At 43.9% G+C, this 21,617-nt stretch overlaps 1 protein-coding gene across 1 annotated transcript in view; it reads left to right on the plus strand.

Moving 5' to 3' along the window:
- Positions 1 to 561: 561 nt before the first annotated feature.
- The window catches only part of BIRC6 (baculoviral IAP repeat containing 6), a 271,529-nt gene continuing 250,473 nt past the window's right edge, over positions 562 to 21,617 (plus strand). The window contains exon 1 of the mRNA XM_023511826.1: positions 562 to 920. Coding sequence (XP_023367594.1) covers positions 596 to 920 — 325 coding nt within the window. The 5' untranslated portion in view covers positions 562 to 595. The remainder of the gene's footprint in view (positions 921 to 21,617) is intronic.

Below are 21,617 nucleotides of genomic sequence, written 5' to 3' on the forward strand. Positions count from 1 at the left end.
TTGTTCAACAAAACGATCTGGGGATGGGACAGGAGGCGTTATAAAAGGTACGGGCTTGGGAAGGTCGTTTGGCTCCCTGAAGTCCAATTAAAGGCTTCTCAGGTTGCTTATTCCCAGAGCAGAGCCGGGGCCCAGACCCAGAAGTCTGCTTCCGGCGCCACGGCCAAACAGCTGCACTGGGAACGGTCAAGGCACAGCTGGAACCTCTGCCAAGGGCCTCAGGGTGTACCAGCCGGGTCGCACGGGCGGGAGCCCCAGCTCAGCGGAGCTACGCGGGGACCAATACCCTCCTCCCGCGAGGAGCTGGGGAGCCGGGCGGACTCTAGCAGCCACCAGCCCAGGCTCGTAGGCAGAAAACTGGGACGTTGCGAACGCCGAGCGGGCTCGACCAGCGGCGCGTGGCACGCGCGAGCCCTCCCGCGCATGTTCCCCCCGCCCCCGCCCCGGTCCCGCCTCTTTCGCTCCGTCTCCCTCTCCCCAGCCAGCCTCCTCCGAGTGTGGCCCCTCCGGCCGGCCGGGCGGCCGACGTGCCGCGTGCGTGCGGGCGCCTGACTTCACTTCCGGCTAACGCGCTCTGCTTGCCCCCTGGCCCCGGATGGTGACTGGCGGTGGTGCTGCACCTCCCGGGACTGTCACTGAGCCGCTTCCCAGTGTGATTGTGCTGAGCGCAGGCCGGAAGATGGCGGCTGCGGCTGCGGCGGCCTCGGGCCCGGGCTGCTCCTCCGCGGCGGGGGCGGGGGCAGCCGGGGTCTCGGAGTGGCTGGTGCTGCGGGACGGCTGCATGCGCTGCGACGCCGACGGGCTGCACAGTCTCTCCTACCACCCGGCGCTCAACGCCATCCTGGCCGTCACCAGCCGCGGGACCATCAAAGTCATCGACGGCACCTCGGGGGCCACCCTACAGGCCTCGGCGCTCAGCGGTGAGTGTGCCGCACGCCGGCTGGGGGCCGGGCCCGCCGCGGGAGGAGCCGGGCCGGCGGGATGCCGGGGAAGGAAGCCGCCCAGCCCCGGGGCTCGGTCTCCGGAGGAAGGGAAGCGGGGTAGCGGGAGGGCAGGGCTGGGGGCTCGGGCCTGTCTGGGAAGGGAGGCCCGGAAACTGATGGAGGAGGGCCTTGGGACTTGGCTTTTCGGTGGCTGCTGCTGGGAAGGAAAGACCGGCGAGTCAGGGAGTGGCGGGAGTTGCCTTTCGGGCCTTGGGCGTCCGGTCTTGACTTATACCTCCGGAATAGGTGAGGAGGCCTCAGAGATCGGCAGTGGAGAAGGCGAGGCCCCCGGTAGGTCGTGGAGGTGTCCGTACTGCGCTCTGCTAGATCCAAGAGCGAAAGGCTTGAAGGGAGGACCCCAACGGGAGAGGCCAGTGGTCGGAGGCAAGGGGCAGGAAGCGTCCGAGCGGGCATCCAAGCCCTCCCTTGGAGAGAAGTAGCCGGTCTGCTGTTCGTAGGTCCCGCAGGTGCGGGGACCGACCGCGGGCTTCGCGCCCGGGGTGGGGGTGGGGTGGACCTGGAGTGGGGGTGGGGAGGGAAGTAGGCGGGCCAGCTGCCTGAACTGTTGGGTCGACGACTGTAGGACTCTGCGGAGGCCAAAGGAGATTAGATCTGGTCCCCTCGCTCGGGGCTTCAAACTTACGTCTCCCTGTGATGAGAAATTCAGGACCTGCAGTATATGAAATAGAAATTCCTTTGGGTTTGTATTTGGGTAAAACTTCAGGCCCTCCTCGTTTAATTTTGCCAAAGCGAGCCGAAAATTTGGATTTGGGTGGTACATCTGAGTGTCACCATTGGAACGGAGCATTTCTGGGTGGTGTAAACTTTGGTCCAGGTATGGAACTTTTAGAGTGTAAAGTGGACGCTCAGTGGATGGACTGGTGTTTTGGAACTGACCTGGTTAAGTTACATTTGACTTAGATGACAGTTCAGTTGTGGTTAAACGATGAATGACTTAATTTGGGGATTGTAGGTTAAAATTGGAAAGTTTATGAATGAGTTAAACTCATGCACAGAGATATGATGTATATAACTGTCTGCATTTACTTACGTGGAAGTAGTATGTGGTCTCCTATTTCACCTGTATTTTAACATAGACAAAGTTTACTGTGTGAGTAATAAGTTATTCATGAGTAAATGGCAATTTGGGGATACAAAGATGAAATTAGAGGTGTTAATTATTGTTGATGTGAGAATTGTGAAAGAACTGGATTGTGTCTAGTTATAGAATATAAACCTGGGATATATCTAAGAGTTGTATCTAAGAGAAGTTTTGGGTGGTAGGTTTGTAATTTTTTCTTTGGCTTAGGTACAAGACAGGAGGGACGGCCTACATGTACTATTCATCAGTGACTACAACTTGGATGTAATAGCGTGTCACTGTGTGTAAGAAGATGCTCCTTAGTACTTGGATGTCTTTCTTTTTAAAACCTATTTAAAAGTATTTCAAATATGAAAAAGTATCAAGAATAATTACAGTGAACAACCCTATCTCAGCTTAAGAAATAAAACATTACGGATGGAGTTGAACCTTCTTTGTGACTCTCCTAGATGGCATTTCTCCAACCCTCTCTCCTTCATAAGCAGTGTTCTTAATTGGTTTTACCCATTTTCATACATGTCTGTACTTTTTAGTGTATGTTTGTATCTTCAATACTTGATAATACTTTTTATGGCTTTTAACTTGAAATAAGTAATATCAGAGTATAGGTACTAGGGTATCTACAGGAAGTCATTAACAAAAACATTCTTTGGATATAAGGAATTTCATGGGTTGCTATTTATGTTGAGGCCATGTTTGAGAACAATTATGTGTATCAGTGTTAAAATGGTTGAAGAAATTGGACATGTATTTCTGTGCTTGCACCTGGAAAAGAAAATATTCACTTAAAGAGAGGATTTAAAAAAAAAAGAGGAGGATTTTAGGTGTCTGTTATGAATGTTCAGGTAGATTCATCAAACAGCGCTGATTTGGGATAACTTGGGGTATGCTTGGGCATTTATTAAATTAGAAAAGTATGGGATTGGATGTAGTTGCAGGTGTTCATGCAGGAAGATTGAGTATGTGAATAAAGATATGTAGACGAGTCTATGGCAAATAGAATAAAGTACAGAACAAAATTGAAAGGAACAGTGGATACATTTCAAAAGGCTATAATGTTTGAGAACTGAACTTTATTAATAATAGTTGCCAGAGGTGGTATAGAGTCCCGTGTATGTAATCTACTAATCTATTCAGATGATTGGGAGAGGGAATGCCGCATTTTATATCAGTTTGCTTTTAATGGTTAATAGAGAGTGACAGTCCTATAAATAGGATACGGAGAAGGTGCCAGTCCTAACGTAATCCCTCTTTCCAATTCATGGGCACTGAGCCATCTTTGGTTCTATCCCAGAGGAAAGATGCCATTGTCTGAGGAAATAGTCAGGTAACTGTATTGAGTTTTAGTGGGTGATAGAGTAGTAAGCCTTATGGATGCATGGGGTTCAGTTTATAGGGTTATGGGTTGCCTGCAGTATGGATTGGAAATAGAAGGATGGAAACATAGTATTTATATACTCACATGTGTTCAATTGGGTGGCAGAAATAGTCAATTTTTTTTTTTTTTTTTTTGAGACAGAGCCTCAAGCTGTCCCCCTGGGTAGAGTGCTGTGGCATCACACTCACAGCAACCTCCAACTCCTGGGCTCTAGCGAGTCTCCTGCCTCCGCCTCCCAAGTAGCTGGGATTACAGGCGCCCGCCACAGCGCCCGGCTATTTTTTGGTTGCAGCCGTCATTGTTGTTTTAGCGGGTCCGGGCTGGGGATTCGAACCCGCCACCTTAGGTGTATGTGGCTGGCGCCTTAGCCGGTTGAGCTATAGGCGCCGAGCCGAAATAGTCAATTTTTAACTATGTCTACTAGTATGTCTTCAAATGATCCGTAGTATGTCTTCAAATGATCCGTATCTGAGGTACAGTGTTTATAAATACATTTTCACTAGATTGAGAGCAATCAGAACCTACACAGGGGTAGGCAAGTATTTTGCTCTCTGTCAGTAAGAGTTAAGATTTCTGAGGTTCTGAGCTGATTCCTTGCCTTGGCATTCAGTGACCTCATGATCTAGCCTCCACCAATCTCTAGTCTTCTCTCTACTTTGTTCTGTGAAACTGGTCAATTTAATTTTCTTTCCTATCTATAATAGGAATTTGCTCTTCCTCGGAATGCACCAGTTCCCTCTAGTCAGACAAATCTCACCTATTTTTCAAGACCTAGGGTACATCTTAATTTCCTGATCCCCTTAGCCAGAAATGATCGAGCTGCTAAGTACACATTGTTCTATTAATATCCATTTTAGTAATTTGGCAGCTTACTTTTTCTAGCATGCTTTCTGCTGTCTTGAACTATTTAAATTCCATTTTATTTACCTTTTTATAAGTACATGAGGTCTGTTTCATTATTTCAAGCTTCTGTGGGGGAGGGCTGTATTTTGTCTACTTGCTTATATCCCCTCACCAGGATGCCTAGCACAGAATGTTGACTCAGATTTTTTTTTTTTAAAGTAAGGGTCTCACTTTGTAACCCAGGCTACAGTGCAATGGCCTGGGGCTCATGTGATTCTCCTGTGTCAGCCTCTGGAGTAGTTGGGGCTACACGTGTGGGCTACCTTTCCCACTAATTTTTACATTTTTTTTTTTTAAGAGATGGGTGTCTTGCTGTGCTGTCCAGGCTTGTCTTGAACTCCTGGGCTTCAGTGATCCTCCCATCTCGGTCTTCTAAAGTACTAGGATTACAGACATGAACTATCACACTTAGTGTTAGGTATTTTTGATTTGATGAGGATATACTGATGACTGTGTTAAATGGATGCTTCCTTACCTACTAATTGTTAAATAAAGACTTTTTTCTTTTTTTGAGACAGAACCTCAAGCTGGGTAGAGTGCTGTGGCATCATAGCTCACAGCAACCTCAAACTCCTGGGCGTAAGCAATTCTCTTAACTCAGCCTACCAAGTAGCTGGGACTACAGGCACCCACCACAATGCCTGGCTATTTTTTTATTGTAGTTGTCATTGTTTCACAGGCCTGGCCTGGATTAGAACCCACAAGCTCTGGTGTATATGGCTGGTGCCTTAGCTGCTTGAGCTACAGATGCCGAGCCTAAATGTATTTCTTGACTTAAAAAAAATAGACTTTGCTCCTATTACCCGCACGCCCCTTGCAGATGATTTCTAAGTGGAAGAGGGTTGTGGGAGGGCATGCGTGTAAAAAAAAAAAAAAAAATAGACTTTATGGCTTGGCTCCTGTAGCTCAATGAGTAGGGTGCCAGCCACATGCACCCAGGCTGGTGGGTTCAAGCCCAGCCTGGGCTTGCTAAACAACAATGACAAGTGCAACAAAAAAGCTGTGATGCCATAGCACTCTACTGAGGGCAACATAGTGAGACTCTGTCTCAAAAAAAAAAAAATAGGCTCTGTCCTTGTAGCTCAGTGTCTAGGGTGCCAGCCACATACACTGGAACTGGTGGGTTTGAATCCAGCCTGGGCCTGCCAAACGACAATGACAACTACAACCAAAAAATAGCCGGCATTGTGGTGGGTGCCTGTAGTCCCAGCTACTTGGAAGGCTGAGGCAAGAGAATCAGCTTAAGCCCAAGAGTTTGAGGTTGCCGTGAGCTATGATGCCATGGCACTCTACCTAGGGCGACGGCTTGAGACGCTGGCTCAAAAAAAAAAAAAATAGACTTTATATTTTAAGAATAGTTTTAGATCCACAGTAAAGGTTTGGTGCCCAAAGTACAGTGGTTATGGCACTAGCTGTAGACACCGAGTGTGGTGGGTTCAAATCCAGCCCAGGCCAGCTAAATAACAATGACAACTACAACAAAAAAGTAGCCTGGCGTTGTGGTGGGTGCCTGTAGTTCCAGCTACTTGGGAGGCTGAGGCAAGAGAATCACTAAAAAGCCCAAGAGTTTGAGGTTGCTGTGAGCTATAATGCCATAGTACTCTGCTGAGGGCAACATAGTGAGACTCTGCCTCAAAAAAAAAAAAAAGAAAAAGATCCACAGAAAGTACAGAGAGTTCTTTTTTTTTTGAGACAGAGCCTCAAGCTATCCCCCTGGGTAGAGTGCTGTGGCATCACAGCTCACAGCAACCTCCAACTCCTGGGCTCAAGCGAGTCTCCTGCCTCAGCCTCCCAAGTAGCTGGGACCACAGGCACTCCCCACAACGCCCGGCTATTTTTTGGTTACAGCTGTCATTGTTGTTTTGGCGGACCTAGGCTGGATTTGAACCCGCCACCTTAGGTGTATGTGGCTGGTGCTTTAGTCATCTGAGCCACAGGCACTGAGCTGAGAGTTCTTACAGTATATCCTCTGCCTCTACATTCACATAGCCTCCCCTACTATCAATATCCTGCACTAGAAAGGTATGTTTCCACTGGTGAACCTGTGTTAACAATCATTATCACTCATTAGGGTTCACTGTTGATTTTGTATGTTCCGTGATTTGGGACAAATGTGTGAAATGTATCCACCATTGTAGTATCATACTCAATTGTTTCACTGCCCTAAAAATCCTCTGCCCTATCTATTCATTCCCCTTTCTTCTCATCCTCTTCCCCTCTCTTACCTCCCTGGGAAACACTGACCTTTTTACTGTATTCCTAGTTTTGCCTTTTTCAGAATGTCATAGTTGGAATCATATATATAGGCTTTTTGTAGACTAATATATTGAAATCTTATGTAGATTTTTTGATTGACATCTTTCATGTATGGGTATGTATTTAAAATTTTTCAGGCTGGGTGTGGTGGCTCACACCTGTAATCCTAGCACTCTGGGAGGCCAAGGTAGGTAGTTGCTGGAGCTCTTGAGTTTGAGAGCAGCCTAAGCTGGAGCAAGACTCTGTCTAAAAATAGCCAGGTGTTGTGGGGGGGTGCCTGTAGTCTCAGCTACTGGGGAGGCTGTGCCAAGAGGATCACTGGAGCCCAAGAATTTGAGGTTGTGAGATTTGATGCCATGGCACTCTACTGAGGGTGACAAAGTGAAACTCTATTTCAAAAAAATAAATTTCTTTTCCTTTTTTTTAGAGTCAGGATTTTGCTCTCTCTCTTACCCAGGCTGGAATGCAGTGGTGTGGTATTAGCTCACTGTAACCTCTAACTTCTAGGCGCAAGTGATCTATCTGCCTCAGCCTCCTGCATAGCCAGGACTATAGGTGTATGTCACCCACCATGCATGAATAATTACAAAATAGTTTTGTAGAGATGAGGTCTTGAACTCTTTCCACATCTTTTTATGGCTTGATAGCTTATTTCTTTTTGTTGTTAAATAATATTCTATTTTCTAGTTGTACTACCATTTATTTGTCCATTTACACAGTGAAGACACCTTGTTGGCTTCCATTTTTGTGTGGATGTAAGTTTGCAAGTCATTTGGGTACATACTAAGGAGCTGCATTCTGGATTGTGTGGTAAGAGTGTTTATTTTTGTAACAAACTGCCACACTGTCATCCCTGGTGTTTGCACCCTTTTGGATTCCTACCAGCAACACATAGGAGTTGTGCTCCACATCCTTACTGGTATTTGGTGATGTTTTGGATTTTGGCTATTCTATTAGATGTGTACTGATATCTCCTTGTTTTAATTTGTAATTTCTTAATGACACAGGCTGTTGAACATCTTTTCATTCCTTCATTTGCCTTTTTATATGTTTATTTGCTGACTTTGGGTTTTATTTTTTTGGAGTCTTACTTTGTTACCCTCTGTAGAATGCTGTAGTGTCATAGCTCACAGCAACCTCAAACTCCTGGGTTCAAGTAGTTCAAAGATTACTTACAGGTGCCTGTCACAACACCTGGCTGTTTTTTTTTTTTTTTAGAGATGGGGTCTCACTCTGGCTCAGATTGGTCTCCAACTCCTGAGCTCAAGCAGTCCTTCTGCCTTGGCCTTCCAGAGTGCTAGGATTACAGGGACTTTGAGTTTTAAAAATCAGAAGCTATGCACCACTTTACCATACTGTTCATATTACTAGATATGTCCCTCTCTGTAGCTATTGTTTCTTCATGTAATTTAGCAAAATAGGAAGGAGCTTGGTTCTAGAGACAGATGGTTTGGTTTAAGATCCCAGTTTCTTTTATTTATTTATTTAAACAACTATGTAGCCTTCAGTAAATTACTTAACATTTCTGTTCCATTTTCCCTGTTTGCAAAATGGGGATGATAATTGTTCTAATAGTGAGGATTAAGTGTTGATGCAGATGAAGTGTTCAGAACAGTGTATTAACCATATAAGTGTGCAAAAAAAGTTCCAGCCTACTTACAATTTCTTGTAAATAATCTTGTCTTTTTTTCCCCTAAAAGCTGTTTCTTTTTTCTCTTGGGGGGGGGGATATGCAGAGTCTCACTTCCTTGCCCAGGCTAGAGTGCTGTGACATTGATGTAACTCATAGCAACCTCAAACTCTTGCATTTAGGCGATCCTCCTGCCTCAGCTTCCCAAGTAGTTAGGACTATAGGCATGTATCACCACACCTAGCTATTTTTTTTCTCTTTTTAGAAGAGATGGAGTCTCATTCTTGCTCAGGCTGAACTCCTGGGCTCAAAGGGATCTTCCTGCCTCAGCCTCCCAGAGTGCTAGGAGTACAAGTGTGAAGCACTGTATTGGACTCCTTAGTGCTGTTTGATACTTTCTTTTCTTTTGAAGCTAACCTGAAATTTGAGCTTCCTAAGAATTTTTTCTGACTTAGCACTTTTCCATTATCCTACAGAACCCTTCTATTTTTTGCTCTTTTGGAAGACTAAAGTATTATTAAGATATTGTCTTATTTGTGTAACAATAACTGGTGGTGCCATTTCTCTTCTTGAAATAATACATCTTCACAATGTAGCATAATATATATATGACACACATATATATATTTTTTGAGACAGAATCTCACTATGTCACCCTTGGTAGTGTGCCGTGGTGTCACAGCAACCTCGAACTCTTGGGCTTAAGAGATTCTCTTGCCGGGTGGCACCTGTGGCTCAAAAGGGTAGGGTGCCGGACCGATATGCCAGAGGTGGCAGGCTCAAACCCAGCTCTGTTCAAAAAAAAAAAAAGAGATTCTCTTGCCTCAGCCTCCCAAGTAGCCGGGACTACAGGAGCCCACCACAACACCTGGCTATTTTTAGAGATGGGGGTCTGGCTCTAGCTCTGGCTGGTCTTGATTTTGTAGAGGCAGTTCTAGCTTAGCTAGTCTCAAACTCTTGAGCACAGGCAGTCAGCCTTGGCCTCCCAGAGTGCTAGGATTACAGGCCTCAGGCGTATTTGTTTCTTGTTTTGGTTTTAAATTCTTGTGGTTACAGTGGCCAATTAAAAGGTTACTGATTGCAGTAGTTGTTTTTGCTATAGGTATTCTATTGAAATTGTGGTAATATCTTCTAGTTGTCTTTGTGGAACTGCAGCAGGGTGAACTCTAATAGATATAAATGATAAGAGCAGTAATTTTTATATTTTTATACAAGAGATTTATGGACTATATGTTAATTGATTTTGTACATACAGTTATTAAAAGAGGAAGGTGATATGAAGAGCTGGTTTGTTGGTATTCAGGCATTTATTGACTACATGCTAGACATGGAGAACAAAAATAGGTAAGGTAACATTTTTGCCTCTATGCTGAGTGACATTTTTTAGGGAAGCCATTTTAGCATAATGTCACAAGTACTGCAATATATTTGTGCATAAAGCTGTGTGAATACAGAGGAGTGAATTTCTTCAAACTCGGAAATAGAGAAAGCTGCTCACAGAAGGGAGCATTTATGATCAGTTTTGAGAGATAGAGACAGTGGGAAAGAACTTACAGGGACAATTATTACAAATCATGATGCTTGTGCAGAGGCAGGTTGGTCCTCAGAAATACGGTCAATTCAAGGAACGGAAAGAATTTTTTTTTTTTTTAGTGAGGGGTTGGCAGTTAGCGTGCCTGCAGGATGGTTAGAGTGGAAACAGACATAGGCAAAGACAAAAGCGTAGTATCATCTTTTAAGAAGTTTGGACTTGGCTCGGCGCCTGTGGCTCAAGCGGCTAGGGCGCCAGCCACATACACCTAGGGTGGCGGGTTCGAATCCCCGGCCCGGGCCTGCCAAACAACAATGATGGCTGCAACCAGAAAATGGCCAGGCGTTGTGGCGGGCGCCTGTGGTCCCAGCTACTTGGGAGGCTGAGGCAGGAGACTCGTTTGAGTCCAGGAGTTGGAGGTTGCTGTGAGCGTGATGCCATGGCACTCTACCCAGGGGGATAGCTTGAGCCTCCATCTCAAAAAAAAAAAAAAAGAAGTTTGGACTTGATGTCAATACTAGGGAGTGAGTGTAGGGTATGACATGATGAAAGCTGTGTTTAGAATGATTTGATGGTAGTGCCCGGATGTGAGAAATGAGTAAGGTTAGCTTGGGAGGTAGGAACAGGGTAATTTGGTGAATGCCAGGGATGAGAGAAATTGACAAGGTGAAAATTATCCTTAGGTTCCTACTTTGGGTAATTTGGATGAATGGTGTTTGTTAACCCAAATAGACAGCGCAAGAAAATGTGGTAACTAGCTTTTGTGAGAGAAGGCTGTGAAGAGAGAGGGAGATAGTGATTTCAGTTGCCTTGATTTTGAGGTTCTTGAAAGATAACTAGAGGTGGATGGAAGGCATTTGGAAGTTTAGATTTGAAACTTGAAGATTTGGGAGGACAAATTTGGAAAACATTGCATTTGTAGAGACAGCCCAGTCTAGTGGTTAGGGATATTGGCTCTGGAGCCAGACTGAGTTCCAGTCTCTGTTTGGCCATTTGTCTGTGACCTAAGGCAAGATGCTTGATCTCTCTCTATACTTCATAATTAGTACCTAACTCATTGACTTATTGGAAAGATTAAGTAAACTGATAGATGTAGAATACTGCTTGATGTTTCATAATCACTTAGTAAATGTTACTTTTTGTTTTGATGTTTTATTTTTTGAGACAGTGTCCCTATATTGCCCTTGGTAGAGTGCTCTGGCTTCATAGCTCATAGCAACCTCAAACTCTTGGGCTTAAGCAAGTCTTTTGCCTCAGCCTCCCAAGTACCTGGGACTACATGTGCCCACTATAATGCCCGGCTGTGTTTTGGTTGTGGTTGTCATTATTTGGTAGGCCCATGCTGTATTTGAACCCGCCAGCTTAGGTGTATGTGGCTGGCGCCCTAGCCACTTGATGTTTTAAATTATTAATGTATAGTTAAATTCAATAAGTGTTTGCCATATGCAGATAAAAGGATAATCTTGAACCTCCTCCCACCCCATTTACTACTCTAGTTTGGAAAGCTTCTTAAAAGAGGTGATACCAGGCCAGGTATGGTGGCTCATGCCTGCAATCCCAGCACTTAGGAAGGCCAAGGTGGGAGGATAGTTTGGGGCCCGGAGTTGGAAGCTTCAGTGAGCTGTGATCCTACTACCGCTGCACTTCAGCCTGGGCAGCAGAGTGAGAGCCTGTCTCTAAAAAAAGAGGTATTGTCTCAGCACCTGTAGCATAGTGGTTATGGCACCAGCCACATACACCAAAGTTGGCGAGTTCGAACCCCGCCTGGACCAGCTAACCAACAGTGACATTTGCAACAAAAAATAGCTGGGCATTGTGGCCAGTGCCTGTAGTCCCAGCTACTTGGAAGACTGAGATAAGAGAATTGCCTAAGCTCAGGAGTTGTAGGTTGCTGTGAGCTGTGACATGCCACGCACTCTACCAAGGGTTGATAAAGTGAGACTCTGTCTCAAAAAAAAAAAAAAAAAAGAAAGAAAGAAATACGGTTTGGGCTTTTCCCTCTGTTAGCTTAACTTTGGGATTTTGGGGGGAGGGAGGGAACAAAGTTAGTTAATACTGTTCCATTTGGCTTTGAGCTTCGAATATTTTGTTGCTGTTGTCTCCTCACTTGTTCTTTTTGTCTTTATGGATTTGTTTAATACCTTCTTTCTTTATTCCCTGTCTTTCCAGTAGGAGCTTGAGAGGGAGCAGAGATAAATGTGGATATATTATATCTTTTTAAAACTGGGAATCTCTTTGCATCTATTGAAGTGCAAAGTAACAAAGTAAAAAGAAAAATAAACTGGAAATTGCTAGTTGTAATCATTCTTAAGTTGTTGGTACTCTGTCCTTAGTAATGTTGGCTGTAACTCTAGATAGAACATAAAACAATAATGGATTTCTGTAATGTGGTATGTAAGAACAGTGGGGAGATAAAGGGAATGTACATGTGCGTTTTACTGCTCATGGTCTCACAGAAAGAGAACCTTTGGCTGGACACTTCTCTGAGTTACCATCTTTAAAATGGGCTGATTGGCTCAGCGCCTATAGCTCAACCGGCTAAGGCGCCAGCCACGTACACCTAAGGTGGCGGGTTCGAATCCCCAGCCCGGACCTGCCAGACAACAATGACGGCTACAACCAAAAAATAGCCGGGCGTTGTGGCGGGCGCCTGTGGTCCCAGTTACTTGGGAGGCGGAGGCAGGAGACTCACTCGAAGCCAGGAGCTGGAGGTTGCTGTGAGCTGTGATGCCACAGCAGTCTACCCAGGGGGACAGCTTGAGGCTCTGTCTCAAAAAAAAAAAAAAAAAATAACATGGGCTGATCATACTTGCCCAGACTACTTTATCATTTGATAAGATGATGAATATAGAGATTCTTTGTAAACTGTAGCACTTGAAATGTAAGAGATACAAAAATGTTAAAATAAACTTAAATATAGAAGAGGAGACCATAGAGATACAGATTGCAAAAAGAAGGAAATATAAAGAGGAGAAATGGAGGTACAAAGAAGAATAAAGCAATTGCATGACTGGGACAGTGTTCCTAAAAAGAAGGATATATGATATAGTTTAAATGTTTAAATCAGGGATGTGTTTCAGAGGGGGTGAATATGCTTTTCAGAGGAAATGATACAAATTTTAGCCTGGGGAAGATGGGAATGTCTCCTTTGAGATTTATCGTGGATAGCAGGAATTTTAGTCTTCATGATTTATTTCTGTACTTTTAGTTTGATTTATGAAGTTAGACAAATGAGACTGGGAAGATGGCACTGGGCATGCTCCTCAGTCTTAGTTACTCATTAGAATTATCAGGGGAGCTTTTAACAAATGCCATCGTCCGGGCCTGGTATTCTGGCTTAAATGGTCCGGAGTAGAGCCCAGGCGTACTATGTTTTTTTTTTCTTCTTAAACCCAAGCTGACTGGTCTCAGGTACAGCTAGGTTTAGGGGTTCAAACCTTGCCTAAGTCTTTGGACAAGCAAGTTTATTTGCTAGGTCCAGAATAAATGAGAGAATTTTCATTTGAATTGAAGAATTTGAATTTGAATTAGATTTGAGCATTTTTTCTTTGTAGAAAAACCTCCCAAATTAGTTTGTCTGTTAATATACCCCATGTATTTTAAGTTGTATTTTGTGAATATGTAATGAAGTACGTCTATAAGCAGCAGGGACGTATTAAGGGCCAAGTTTCTGTTGCTTCCTATTTTGTCCTTTTCTGCCATTAACTTATTTTTGGTTGATTTTTGAATGAAATAAGTGTTCTGATACTTTTTCATCAAAATGCCATTGTAGCATGAAAGAGTGGATAAAGGAGAAAGGGAATGAGGAGGGGCAGAAGTGGCTGGGGTATCTTATACCACCCATTCAGCTAGCTTCATGCCTTTGTCTTTGTTTCATGCTGTATTAAAAACAAATTTAGGGGCTTGGCACCTGTAGCACAGTGGTTACAGTGCCAGATGCATGCACTGAGAGTGGCAGGTTCGAACCCAGCCCTGGCCTGCTAAACAACAGTGACACCTGCAACAAGAACAACAACAAAAAATAGCTGGACATTGTGGCAAGCGCCTGTAGTTCCACCTACTTGGGAGGCTGAGGCAAGAGAATCACTCGAAGCCAAGAGTTGGAGGTTGCTGTGAGCTGTGACGCTATGGCACTCTATAAAAGGTGACATAGTGGGACTCTGTCTCAAAAATAAAAATTAGAATATTGCATTTTACCACATTATAGCTTACCTTTTTTTGTTTGTTTGTTTCTGAGAGAGTCTCGCACTGTTGCTGGGGTTAGAGTGCCTTGGCCTCAGTCTAGCTCACAGCAACCTCAAACTACTGGCTTCAACCAATCCTCCTGCTTTACCTTCCCTAGTAGCTGGGACTATACGTGCCTGCCAGGATGCCTGGCTAATTTTTCTATTTTTAGTAGAGATGGAGTCTCAGTCTTGCTTAGGCTAATCTGGTACTCCTGAGCTCCAGGGATTCTCTTGCCTTGGCCTCCCAGAGTGCTAGGATTACAGGTGTGAGTCACTATGCCCAGCCCAGTTTACTTTTTTTTGAGACAGAGCCTCAAGCTGTTGCCCTGGGTAGAGTGCTGTGGCATCACAGCTCACAGCAACTTCCAACTCCTGGGCTCAAGCTATTCTCCTGCCTCCACTTTACAAGTAGCTGGGACTACAGGTGCCTGCCACAACACCCGGCTATTTTTTGGTTGCAGCTGCCATTGTTGTTTGGCAGCCTGGGCTGGATTAGAACCCGCCAGCTCAGGTGTATGTGGCTAGTGCCTTAGCTACTTGAGCTACAGGCACTGATCCCAGTTTACTTTTAACATACTAAAAAGTTTTTCAAATCTATATAAAGTGATTCATTTGCTCAAATTTATTATATATGAAGCACTGCTAATATAACAGTTAAAGCATTAGCTTTCATAAAGCTCATAATTTAATGGGAAAAGATCTATTATACATACACAACAGGTAGTAGGCCAAGTGGTGATAAATACCATAGGAAAATTAAAGGTGATACGAGAATGCTGGTTGTAAAGTTTGTGCTTGTCAGTGGTCTGGGAGGGTCTCTTTGAGGTGGTATTTAAGCGAAGATCTGAATAATACTTGATAGCATTATGTAGGTACCAGTGAAGTTGTCAGTCTGTTATTAGAGCAGGCAAAAACAGCTAGATGAATGTTCATCATATTTGGATGGAATTTAACATGAACTGACTTCAAATGTAGGCTATATAAGAAGTGATGAGGGGCTGCGCATGGTGGCTCACACCTCTAATCCCAGCACTTGGGAGTCCGAGGCGGGTGTATTGCCTGAGCTCACAGGTTTGAAACCAGCCTGAGCCAGAATGATGCCTCATCTCTAAAAATAGCCTGGCTGGCTTGGTGCCCGTGGCTAAGGCGCCAGCCACATATACCTGAGCTGGAGGGTTTGAATCCAGCCTGGGCCCGCCAAACAACAATGACAGCTACAACCAAAAAATAGCTGGGCATTGTGGTTGGTGCCTATAGTCCCAGCTACTTGGGAGGCAGAGGCAGGAGAATCACTTGAGCCCAGGAGTTGGAGGTTGCTGTGAGCTGTGATGCCACAGCATTCTACCCAGGGGTGACAGCTTGAGGCTCTGTCTCAAAAATAATAAAATAAAAATAGCTGGGCTTTGGGGCGGGCGCCTGTAGTTCCAGCTATTAGGGAGACTGAGGGAAAAGGATCACTTGTACCTAAGAGTTTGCTGTGAGCTATGACTTTGTGGCACTCTACTGAGGGTGACAAAGTGAGACTCTCTCTCAAAAAAAAAAAGAAAAAAAAAAGAAATGATGAGGGATTTGTGTGGTAACGTGTGCCATCTATATGAAACAGAAAACAATAATTTGAAATGTGGGCTCCAAATAGAAATTTCCAAGGGTACAGTACTCCAAGTTGTAGAGTAATTGTATTAATTTGTAGCTGAGTTGCTTCTTACATTTGCAACTTTGTTTAGCAATTTGCTATTTATTTACAGATGGTTAAGGGTTCTCTTGAGCAATATCAGATAGAGTAGTTAGTTACCAAGTTTTTTTAATTATAGTCAGGTCAGGATCTTGAATGAAGAATATATTCTATGTGCCCCCCAAAGTTGAGAGATTTAACTCTGGGAAACTGAACAATTTATATGAAAAAAGACCCCACAGCAAGTCTTGCAGGTCTATAGAGATTGAGCTCTATCCATGGAAATTTTTCAGTGGTGACTGTTTTAAAAATGTTGTTCTTAATTGACGGTCAGATACTAAAGATCATGGTAAAATAGAGTGTTCTGGTGATACTTTTGCTTAAAGAGAACTTGGAACTCTTCTAATAACTGTATCTTTTGGAGAGCCTTTCTCCATCCTGGAACACCACTGTCTCTTCATTGCTTTTTATCGTTTGTTACCCTTTCTTCCTGGCCTATGAACTTTTCCAAACTTACATTGTTTTACACTGAGTTTGGTTTTATGGGAATACTCATTTTGCCTTTTAATACTATAATGTTATTGATACCTTTTCTCCTATTAAATTATTTCATTTTTGGTTAATTATATTTTAAAAGGCTTATGAAAACAATGTTAATTTTATGTCTTTATTGACTTTGAATGGTGTTTACATATAGTATGTTATGATAGGCTATTTAAAGCACAGAAGTCTGAAGATACCTCAATGGAAGTGGATATTTTTCCAAGTTTGTTGGAATGTACACTATTTCTTAAAGTAGATATTAGAATTGGTAACTAATTTTAAAAACCAGTTTCATTTCTTTGGAATTTTGAATTTAAAAGTGACATGCCTTATTATAGATAGACTAAGGCAAAGAGGAATCACCTATCATTTCATTCCTGAGAAATGGCTGTTGTTAACATTTTGTTATTTCTTTTTACTTTTTCTATTCTTTCATATACACAGATACACACATTTTTTTTTTTTTTGAGACAGAGTCTCATTCTGTTGTCCAGGCTAGAGTGCCGTGGCATCATCATAGCTCACAGCAACCTCAAAATCTTGAGCTTGAGCAATCCTTTGCCTCAGGCTCCCAAGTAGCTGGGACTGCAAATGCCCACAACAATACCTGGCTAATTTTTCTACTTTTGGTACAGAAGAGGTCTCACTCTTGCTCAGACTGGTTTTGAACTCCTGACCTCAAGCAGTCCTCCCACCTTGGCCTCCTAGAGTGCTAGGATTATAGACTTGAGACATTGCACCTGGTAGTTATATATATATTTGTTGTTGTTGTTGAGATAGTCCTACCCTATGTCCCTGAGCAGAGTGCCGAGGCTTGGTAGCTCACTGCAACCTCAGACTCCGGTTTGTGGCATCCCGCTACTTCAGCCTCCGCTGGGATTACAGGTGCTTGGCCACGGTGGCGCCCAGCTGAGTTTTTCCATTTTTCTTTTTCATGAGTCGGGATCTCACTCTCGCTCAGGCGAGTCTTGAACTCCTGAGCTCAAGCAGTTCTCCCTCTTCAGCCTCCCACAGTACTGGGATTACAGGCGTGAACCACCGTGCCCAGCTGTTTAATATATTTTTATAGAATTTCAACATAATGATGTGTTATGAAGTACTGTTTTTAAAATTTGGGTGGCACCTATGGCTCAGTGTGTAGGGCACTGGCCCCATGTACTGAGGGTGGCGGGTTCAAACTGCAACAAAAAAACAGCTGGGCGTTGTGGCGGGCGCCTGTAGTCCTAGCTACTCGGGAGGCTGAGGCAGGAGAATCGCCTAAGCCCAGGAATTGGAGGTTGCTGTGAGCTGTGGCGCCACTGTACTCTTCCAAAGGGTAATAAGTGAAACTGTCTTTAAAAAAAGAAAAATTATTTTTTAGTTACTCTAAAGCAAAATATCCTTTTTTTGTATGTGTGTGTACTTGTAGTACATGTAACCGCCATCATAATTAGAATATAAGGCAGTTTCAATACTTGATAAAATTACCTTGTGGTATCCCTTTCTAGTCACACTCTCCACATACCATTAACTCTTGGTGACCATGGCTCTGTTCTCCTTGCTATAGTTGCCTGGGTTAGAGTGCAGTGGTGGCATTGTAGCTTACAGCAACCTCAAATTCCTGGGCTCGAATGATTCTCTTGTCTCAGGCTTTCAGCAGCTATGGCTATAGACATAGGTCACCATGCCCAGCTAACTTCTCAATTTTTTTTGTAGCTATGGGATCTTATGTTGTTTAGGCTGGTCTCAAACTCCTGGGCTGAAGTAATGATTCTTCTTTGGCCTCCCAAAGTGCAGGGTTAATAGGAGTGAGGCACCATGCCTGGCCCTAGTTTTGTCTTTTCTACGGTGTTTTTTTTTTTTTTTTGGCTGGGGCTGGGTTGAACTTGCCACCTCTAGCACGTGGGGCCAGTGCCCCACCCTTTTGAGCCACAGGCACCGCCCTTTTCTACAGTGTTTTACAAATGGAATTATACAGGGCGGCGCCTGTGGCTCAGTGAGTAGGGTGCTGGCCTCATATGCTGAGGGTGGCAGGTTCAAGCCTGCCCCAGTCCAACTGTAACAAAAAAATAGCTGGGCATTGTGACAGGCGACTGTAGTCCCAGCTACTCGGGAGGCTGAGGCAAGAAAATCACCTAAGCCCAGGAGTTGGAGGTTGCTGTGAGCCGTGACACTACGGCACTCTACTGAGGGCGATAAAGTGAGACTCTTGTTTCTACAAACAAAAAGGAATTATATAGTTATGTAACTTTTTCTCCTGTATTTAGTCTTAGGGTGGAATAGTGTATAATTTTGATAATAGCTTTTTGCACTTGGCATAGCACCTTTGAGATTCCCTCAATGTTGCCTATATCAGTAGTTTATTCCCTTGTTTTGTTGAAAGGAATTTCATGGTATTTATTTATCACTATTTGAATGTTTTCAGCATTTGGTGAATATGAATAGAGCCTCTATAAACATCCAATACAGGTTTTTGAGCAAAAGCTTTTGTGCCCTTAGGGTAAATACTTAGAGGTAGGATTATAGGGCAGGGCTTGGTGGAGTCTGAGGAGGAAGGATTGTGTGAGCTCAGGAATTGGAGAACAGCATGAGCAAGAGAGAGATCCTACCTCTGCTAAAAATAGAGAAGCCGGGCGTGTGGCGGGTGCCTGTAGTCCCAGCTACTCATGAGGCTGAGGCAGAAGGATAGCTTCAACCCAGGAATTTGAAGATGCTGTGAGGAAGGCTGACATCACAGCATTCTAGCCTGGACAGCAGAGTGAGATCCTGTCTCAAAAAACAAACAAACAAAAAAACCCAAACCAAAAAAACCCAGGCTAGTTGCCTGTGCTATAGTGGTTACAGTGCCAGCCACATACACTGAGACTGGCGGGTTTGAACCCTGCCCAGACCAGGTAAACAACACTGGCAAATGCAATAAAAAATAGCTGGGATTTGTGGCTGGCGCCTTTAGTCCCAGATACTTGGGACGCTGAGGCAAGAGGATCACTTGAGCCCAAGAGTTTGAAGTTGCTGTGAGCTGTAACACTATAGCACTCTACTGAGGGTGACATAAATAAGAGACTCTGTCTCAAAAAAAACAAAACAAGGGCAGTCCCTGTGGCTCAAAGGAGGAGGATGCCAGCCTCATATGCTGGAGGTGGTGAGTTCAAACCCAGCCCTGACCAAAAACTGCAAAACAATACAAAACAAAAGGAAGTGGGATTACAGGGCCATTTGGTAAGTCTGTGTTTGTAGGAGACTGGCCGTACCATTGTGAGAGTTCCAGTTGCTCTGCATCCTCACTGGAGCTTTGTGTTATATCCTTAATGTGCGTATACTACCTAAAGCAACGTGCAGATTTATTGCAATCTCTCCTGAAATCCCAAAGATTTTTTTCTCAAAAAAATTATAAAAATTCAGGGCGGTGCCTGTGACTCAAAGGAGTAGGGCATTGGCCCCATATGCTAGAGGTGGTGAGTTTAAACCCAACCCCGGCCAAAAACTGCAAAAATAAATAAATAAATAAATAAAAATGTATGCTAAAATTCATGTGAACTCTGAGGGGACCCTAAACAGCCAAGGCAATCTTGAAAAAGAACAAAGTTGGAGGCTTTATACTTCCTTATTTGAAAACTTCATACAAAGCCACAGTAGTCAGGTAGTGCCGTACTGGCATAAAGACATAGTGATAGAATACAGAGTGTCCCCAAAGTCGGCCAGAAAGTCTCCATACATAGGGAAAATGGGAAATGTACCTTTAATATATTCATGACGCTTTTACAGATACTTACAAAATATTCTCTATGTGTTGGTCACCTCTTCATAAAATTTCCTTATGAATATTTTATAAATAAAGGTACATGTAGCTGCAGTTTCACATTTTCCTTGTGAGTGGAAACTTTATAGGTGACTTTTGAGGACAGCCCAAGAAATAACCCCTTTCATATATGGTCAAATGATTTTCAACAAAGGGACCAAAGACAGTCTTTCACTGGGGTAAAGGACAGCCTTTTCTTTCTTTTTTTTTGAGACAGAGCCTCAAGCTGTCCCCCTGGCTAGAGTGCTGTGGCATCACGCTCACAGCACCCTCCAACTCCTGGGCTCAAGCAAGTCTCCTGCCTCAGCCTCCCAAGTAGCTGGGACCACAGGCGCCCGCCACAACGCCTGGCTATTTTTTGGTTGCAGCCATCATTGTTGTTTGGCGGGCCTAGGTTGGATTTGAACCCGCCACCTTAGGTGTATGTGGCTGGCACCTTAGCGGCTGGGTAACTACATGTAAAAGTATGAAGTTAGACTTTTAAGGCCATATATAAAAGAACACTACAGAATAACTAGTGTTGGTGTGAATGTGGAGAAATAGAACCCTTTCGCTCCTGGTGGACATGTAAAATGGTGCAGCTGCTGTGGAAAATAGTATGGAGGTCTCCAAGAAAGAAGCAGTTACCATATGATCCAGCAATTATGTTTCTGGGTATATACTCAGAAAGCAGAGAATATATATACTTGAAAGCAGAGAATCAAAGAAATATTTGTCCACCAGTGGTTATAGCAGCATTATTTGAAAAGCCAAAAGGCAACCCAATTGAATAGATAAAAGGAAGTTCTGACAGATGCTCTAACATGTATGAACCTTGCTGTGAATTATGCAAGTGAAAAATCCCAGTCACAAGGAAAAATTCTGTATGATTCTATTTATACAAGGTACTTAACAGTAGTCAAATTCATAGAAACAGAAAATAACATAGTGATTTCCAGGGGCTAAGAGAGGGGGCAAATGGAAGTTACTTTTTAAAGGGTGCAGAGTTGCAGTGTGCAGGATGAAAAAACTTCTGTGATGGTGAGTGTACTTACTGACATTGAACCCTTAAGTGGTTAAAATGGCAAATTTTGTGTTATGTATATTTTATCACAAATAATTAAAAAACCTAGATGTTTATGCAGTTTTGTCTCTGGATTCTGTTTTGTTGCATTGAGCTATACATCTCCCTTTGCCCAGGGGGTCCTCAAACTTTTTAAACAAGGGGCCAGTTCACTGTCCCTCAGACCGTTGGAGGGCTGCACTGCGGGCCCCGGGACGAGTCAGCTGCTAAGCAGGACAGGCAGCTGCCGCAAAAACACCTGGCGGGCTGGATAAATGTCCTAGGTGGGCTGCATGTGGCCTGCGGGCCGTAGTTTGAGGCCACCTGCTTTTGCCAGTTCTGTACTTCTTTGTGGTAAAGTAGCTTGATAGTAGATCTTAAGATAATGAAATGTAATTTATCCAACTTCATTCTTTTTTTTTTTTTTTTTTTTTTTGAGACAGCCTCAAGCTGTCACCCTGGGTAGAGTGCTATGGCTTCACTGCTCACAGCAACCTCCAACTCTTGGGCTCAAGCGAGTCTCCTGTCTCAGCCTCTCAAGTAGCTGGGACCACAGGCGCCCGTCACAATGCC

The sequence above is a fragment of the Otolemur garnettii genome, unplaced genomic scaffold, assembly GCF_000181295.1.
Source record: "Otolemur garnettii isolate 467f Iridium unplaced genomic scaffold, OtoGar3 scaffold00022, whole genome shotgun sequence".
Classification (NCBI taxonomy): Eukaryota; Metazoa; Chordata; class Mammalia; order Primates; family Galagidae; genus Otolemur; species Otolemur garnettii.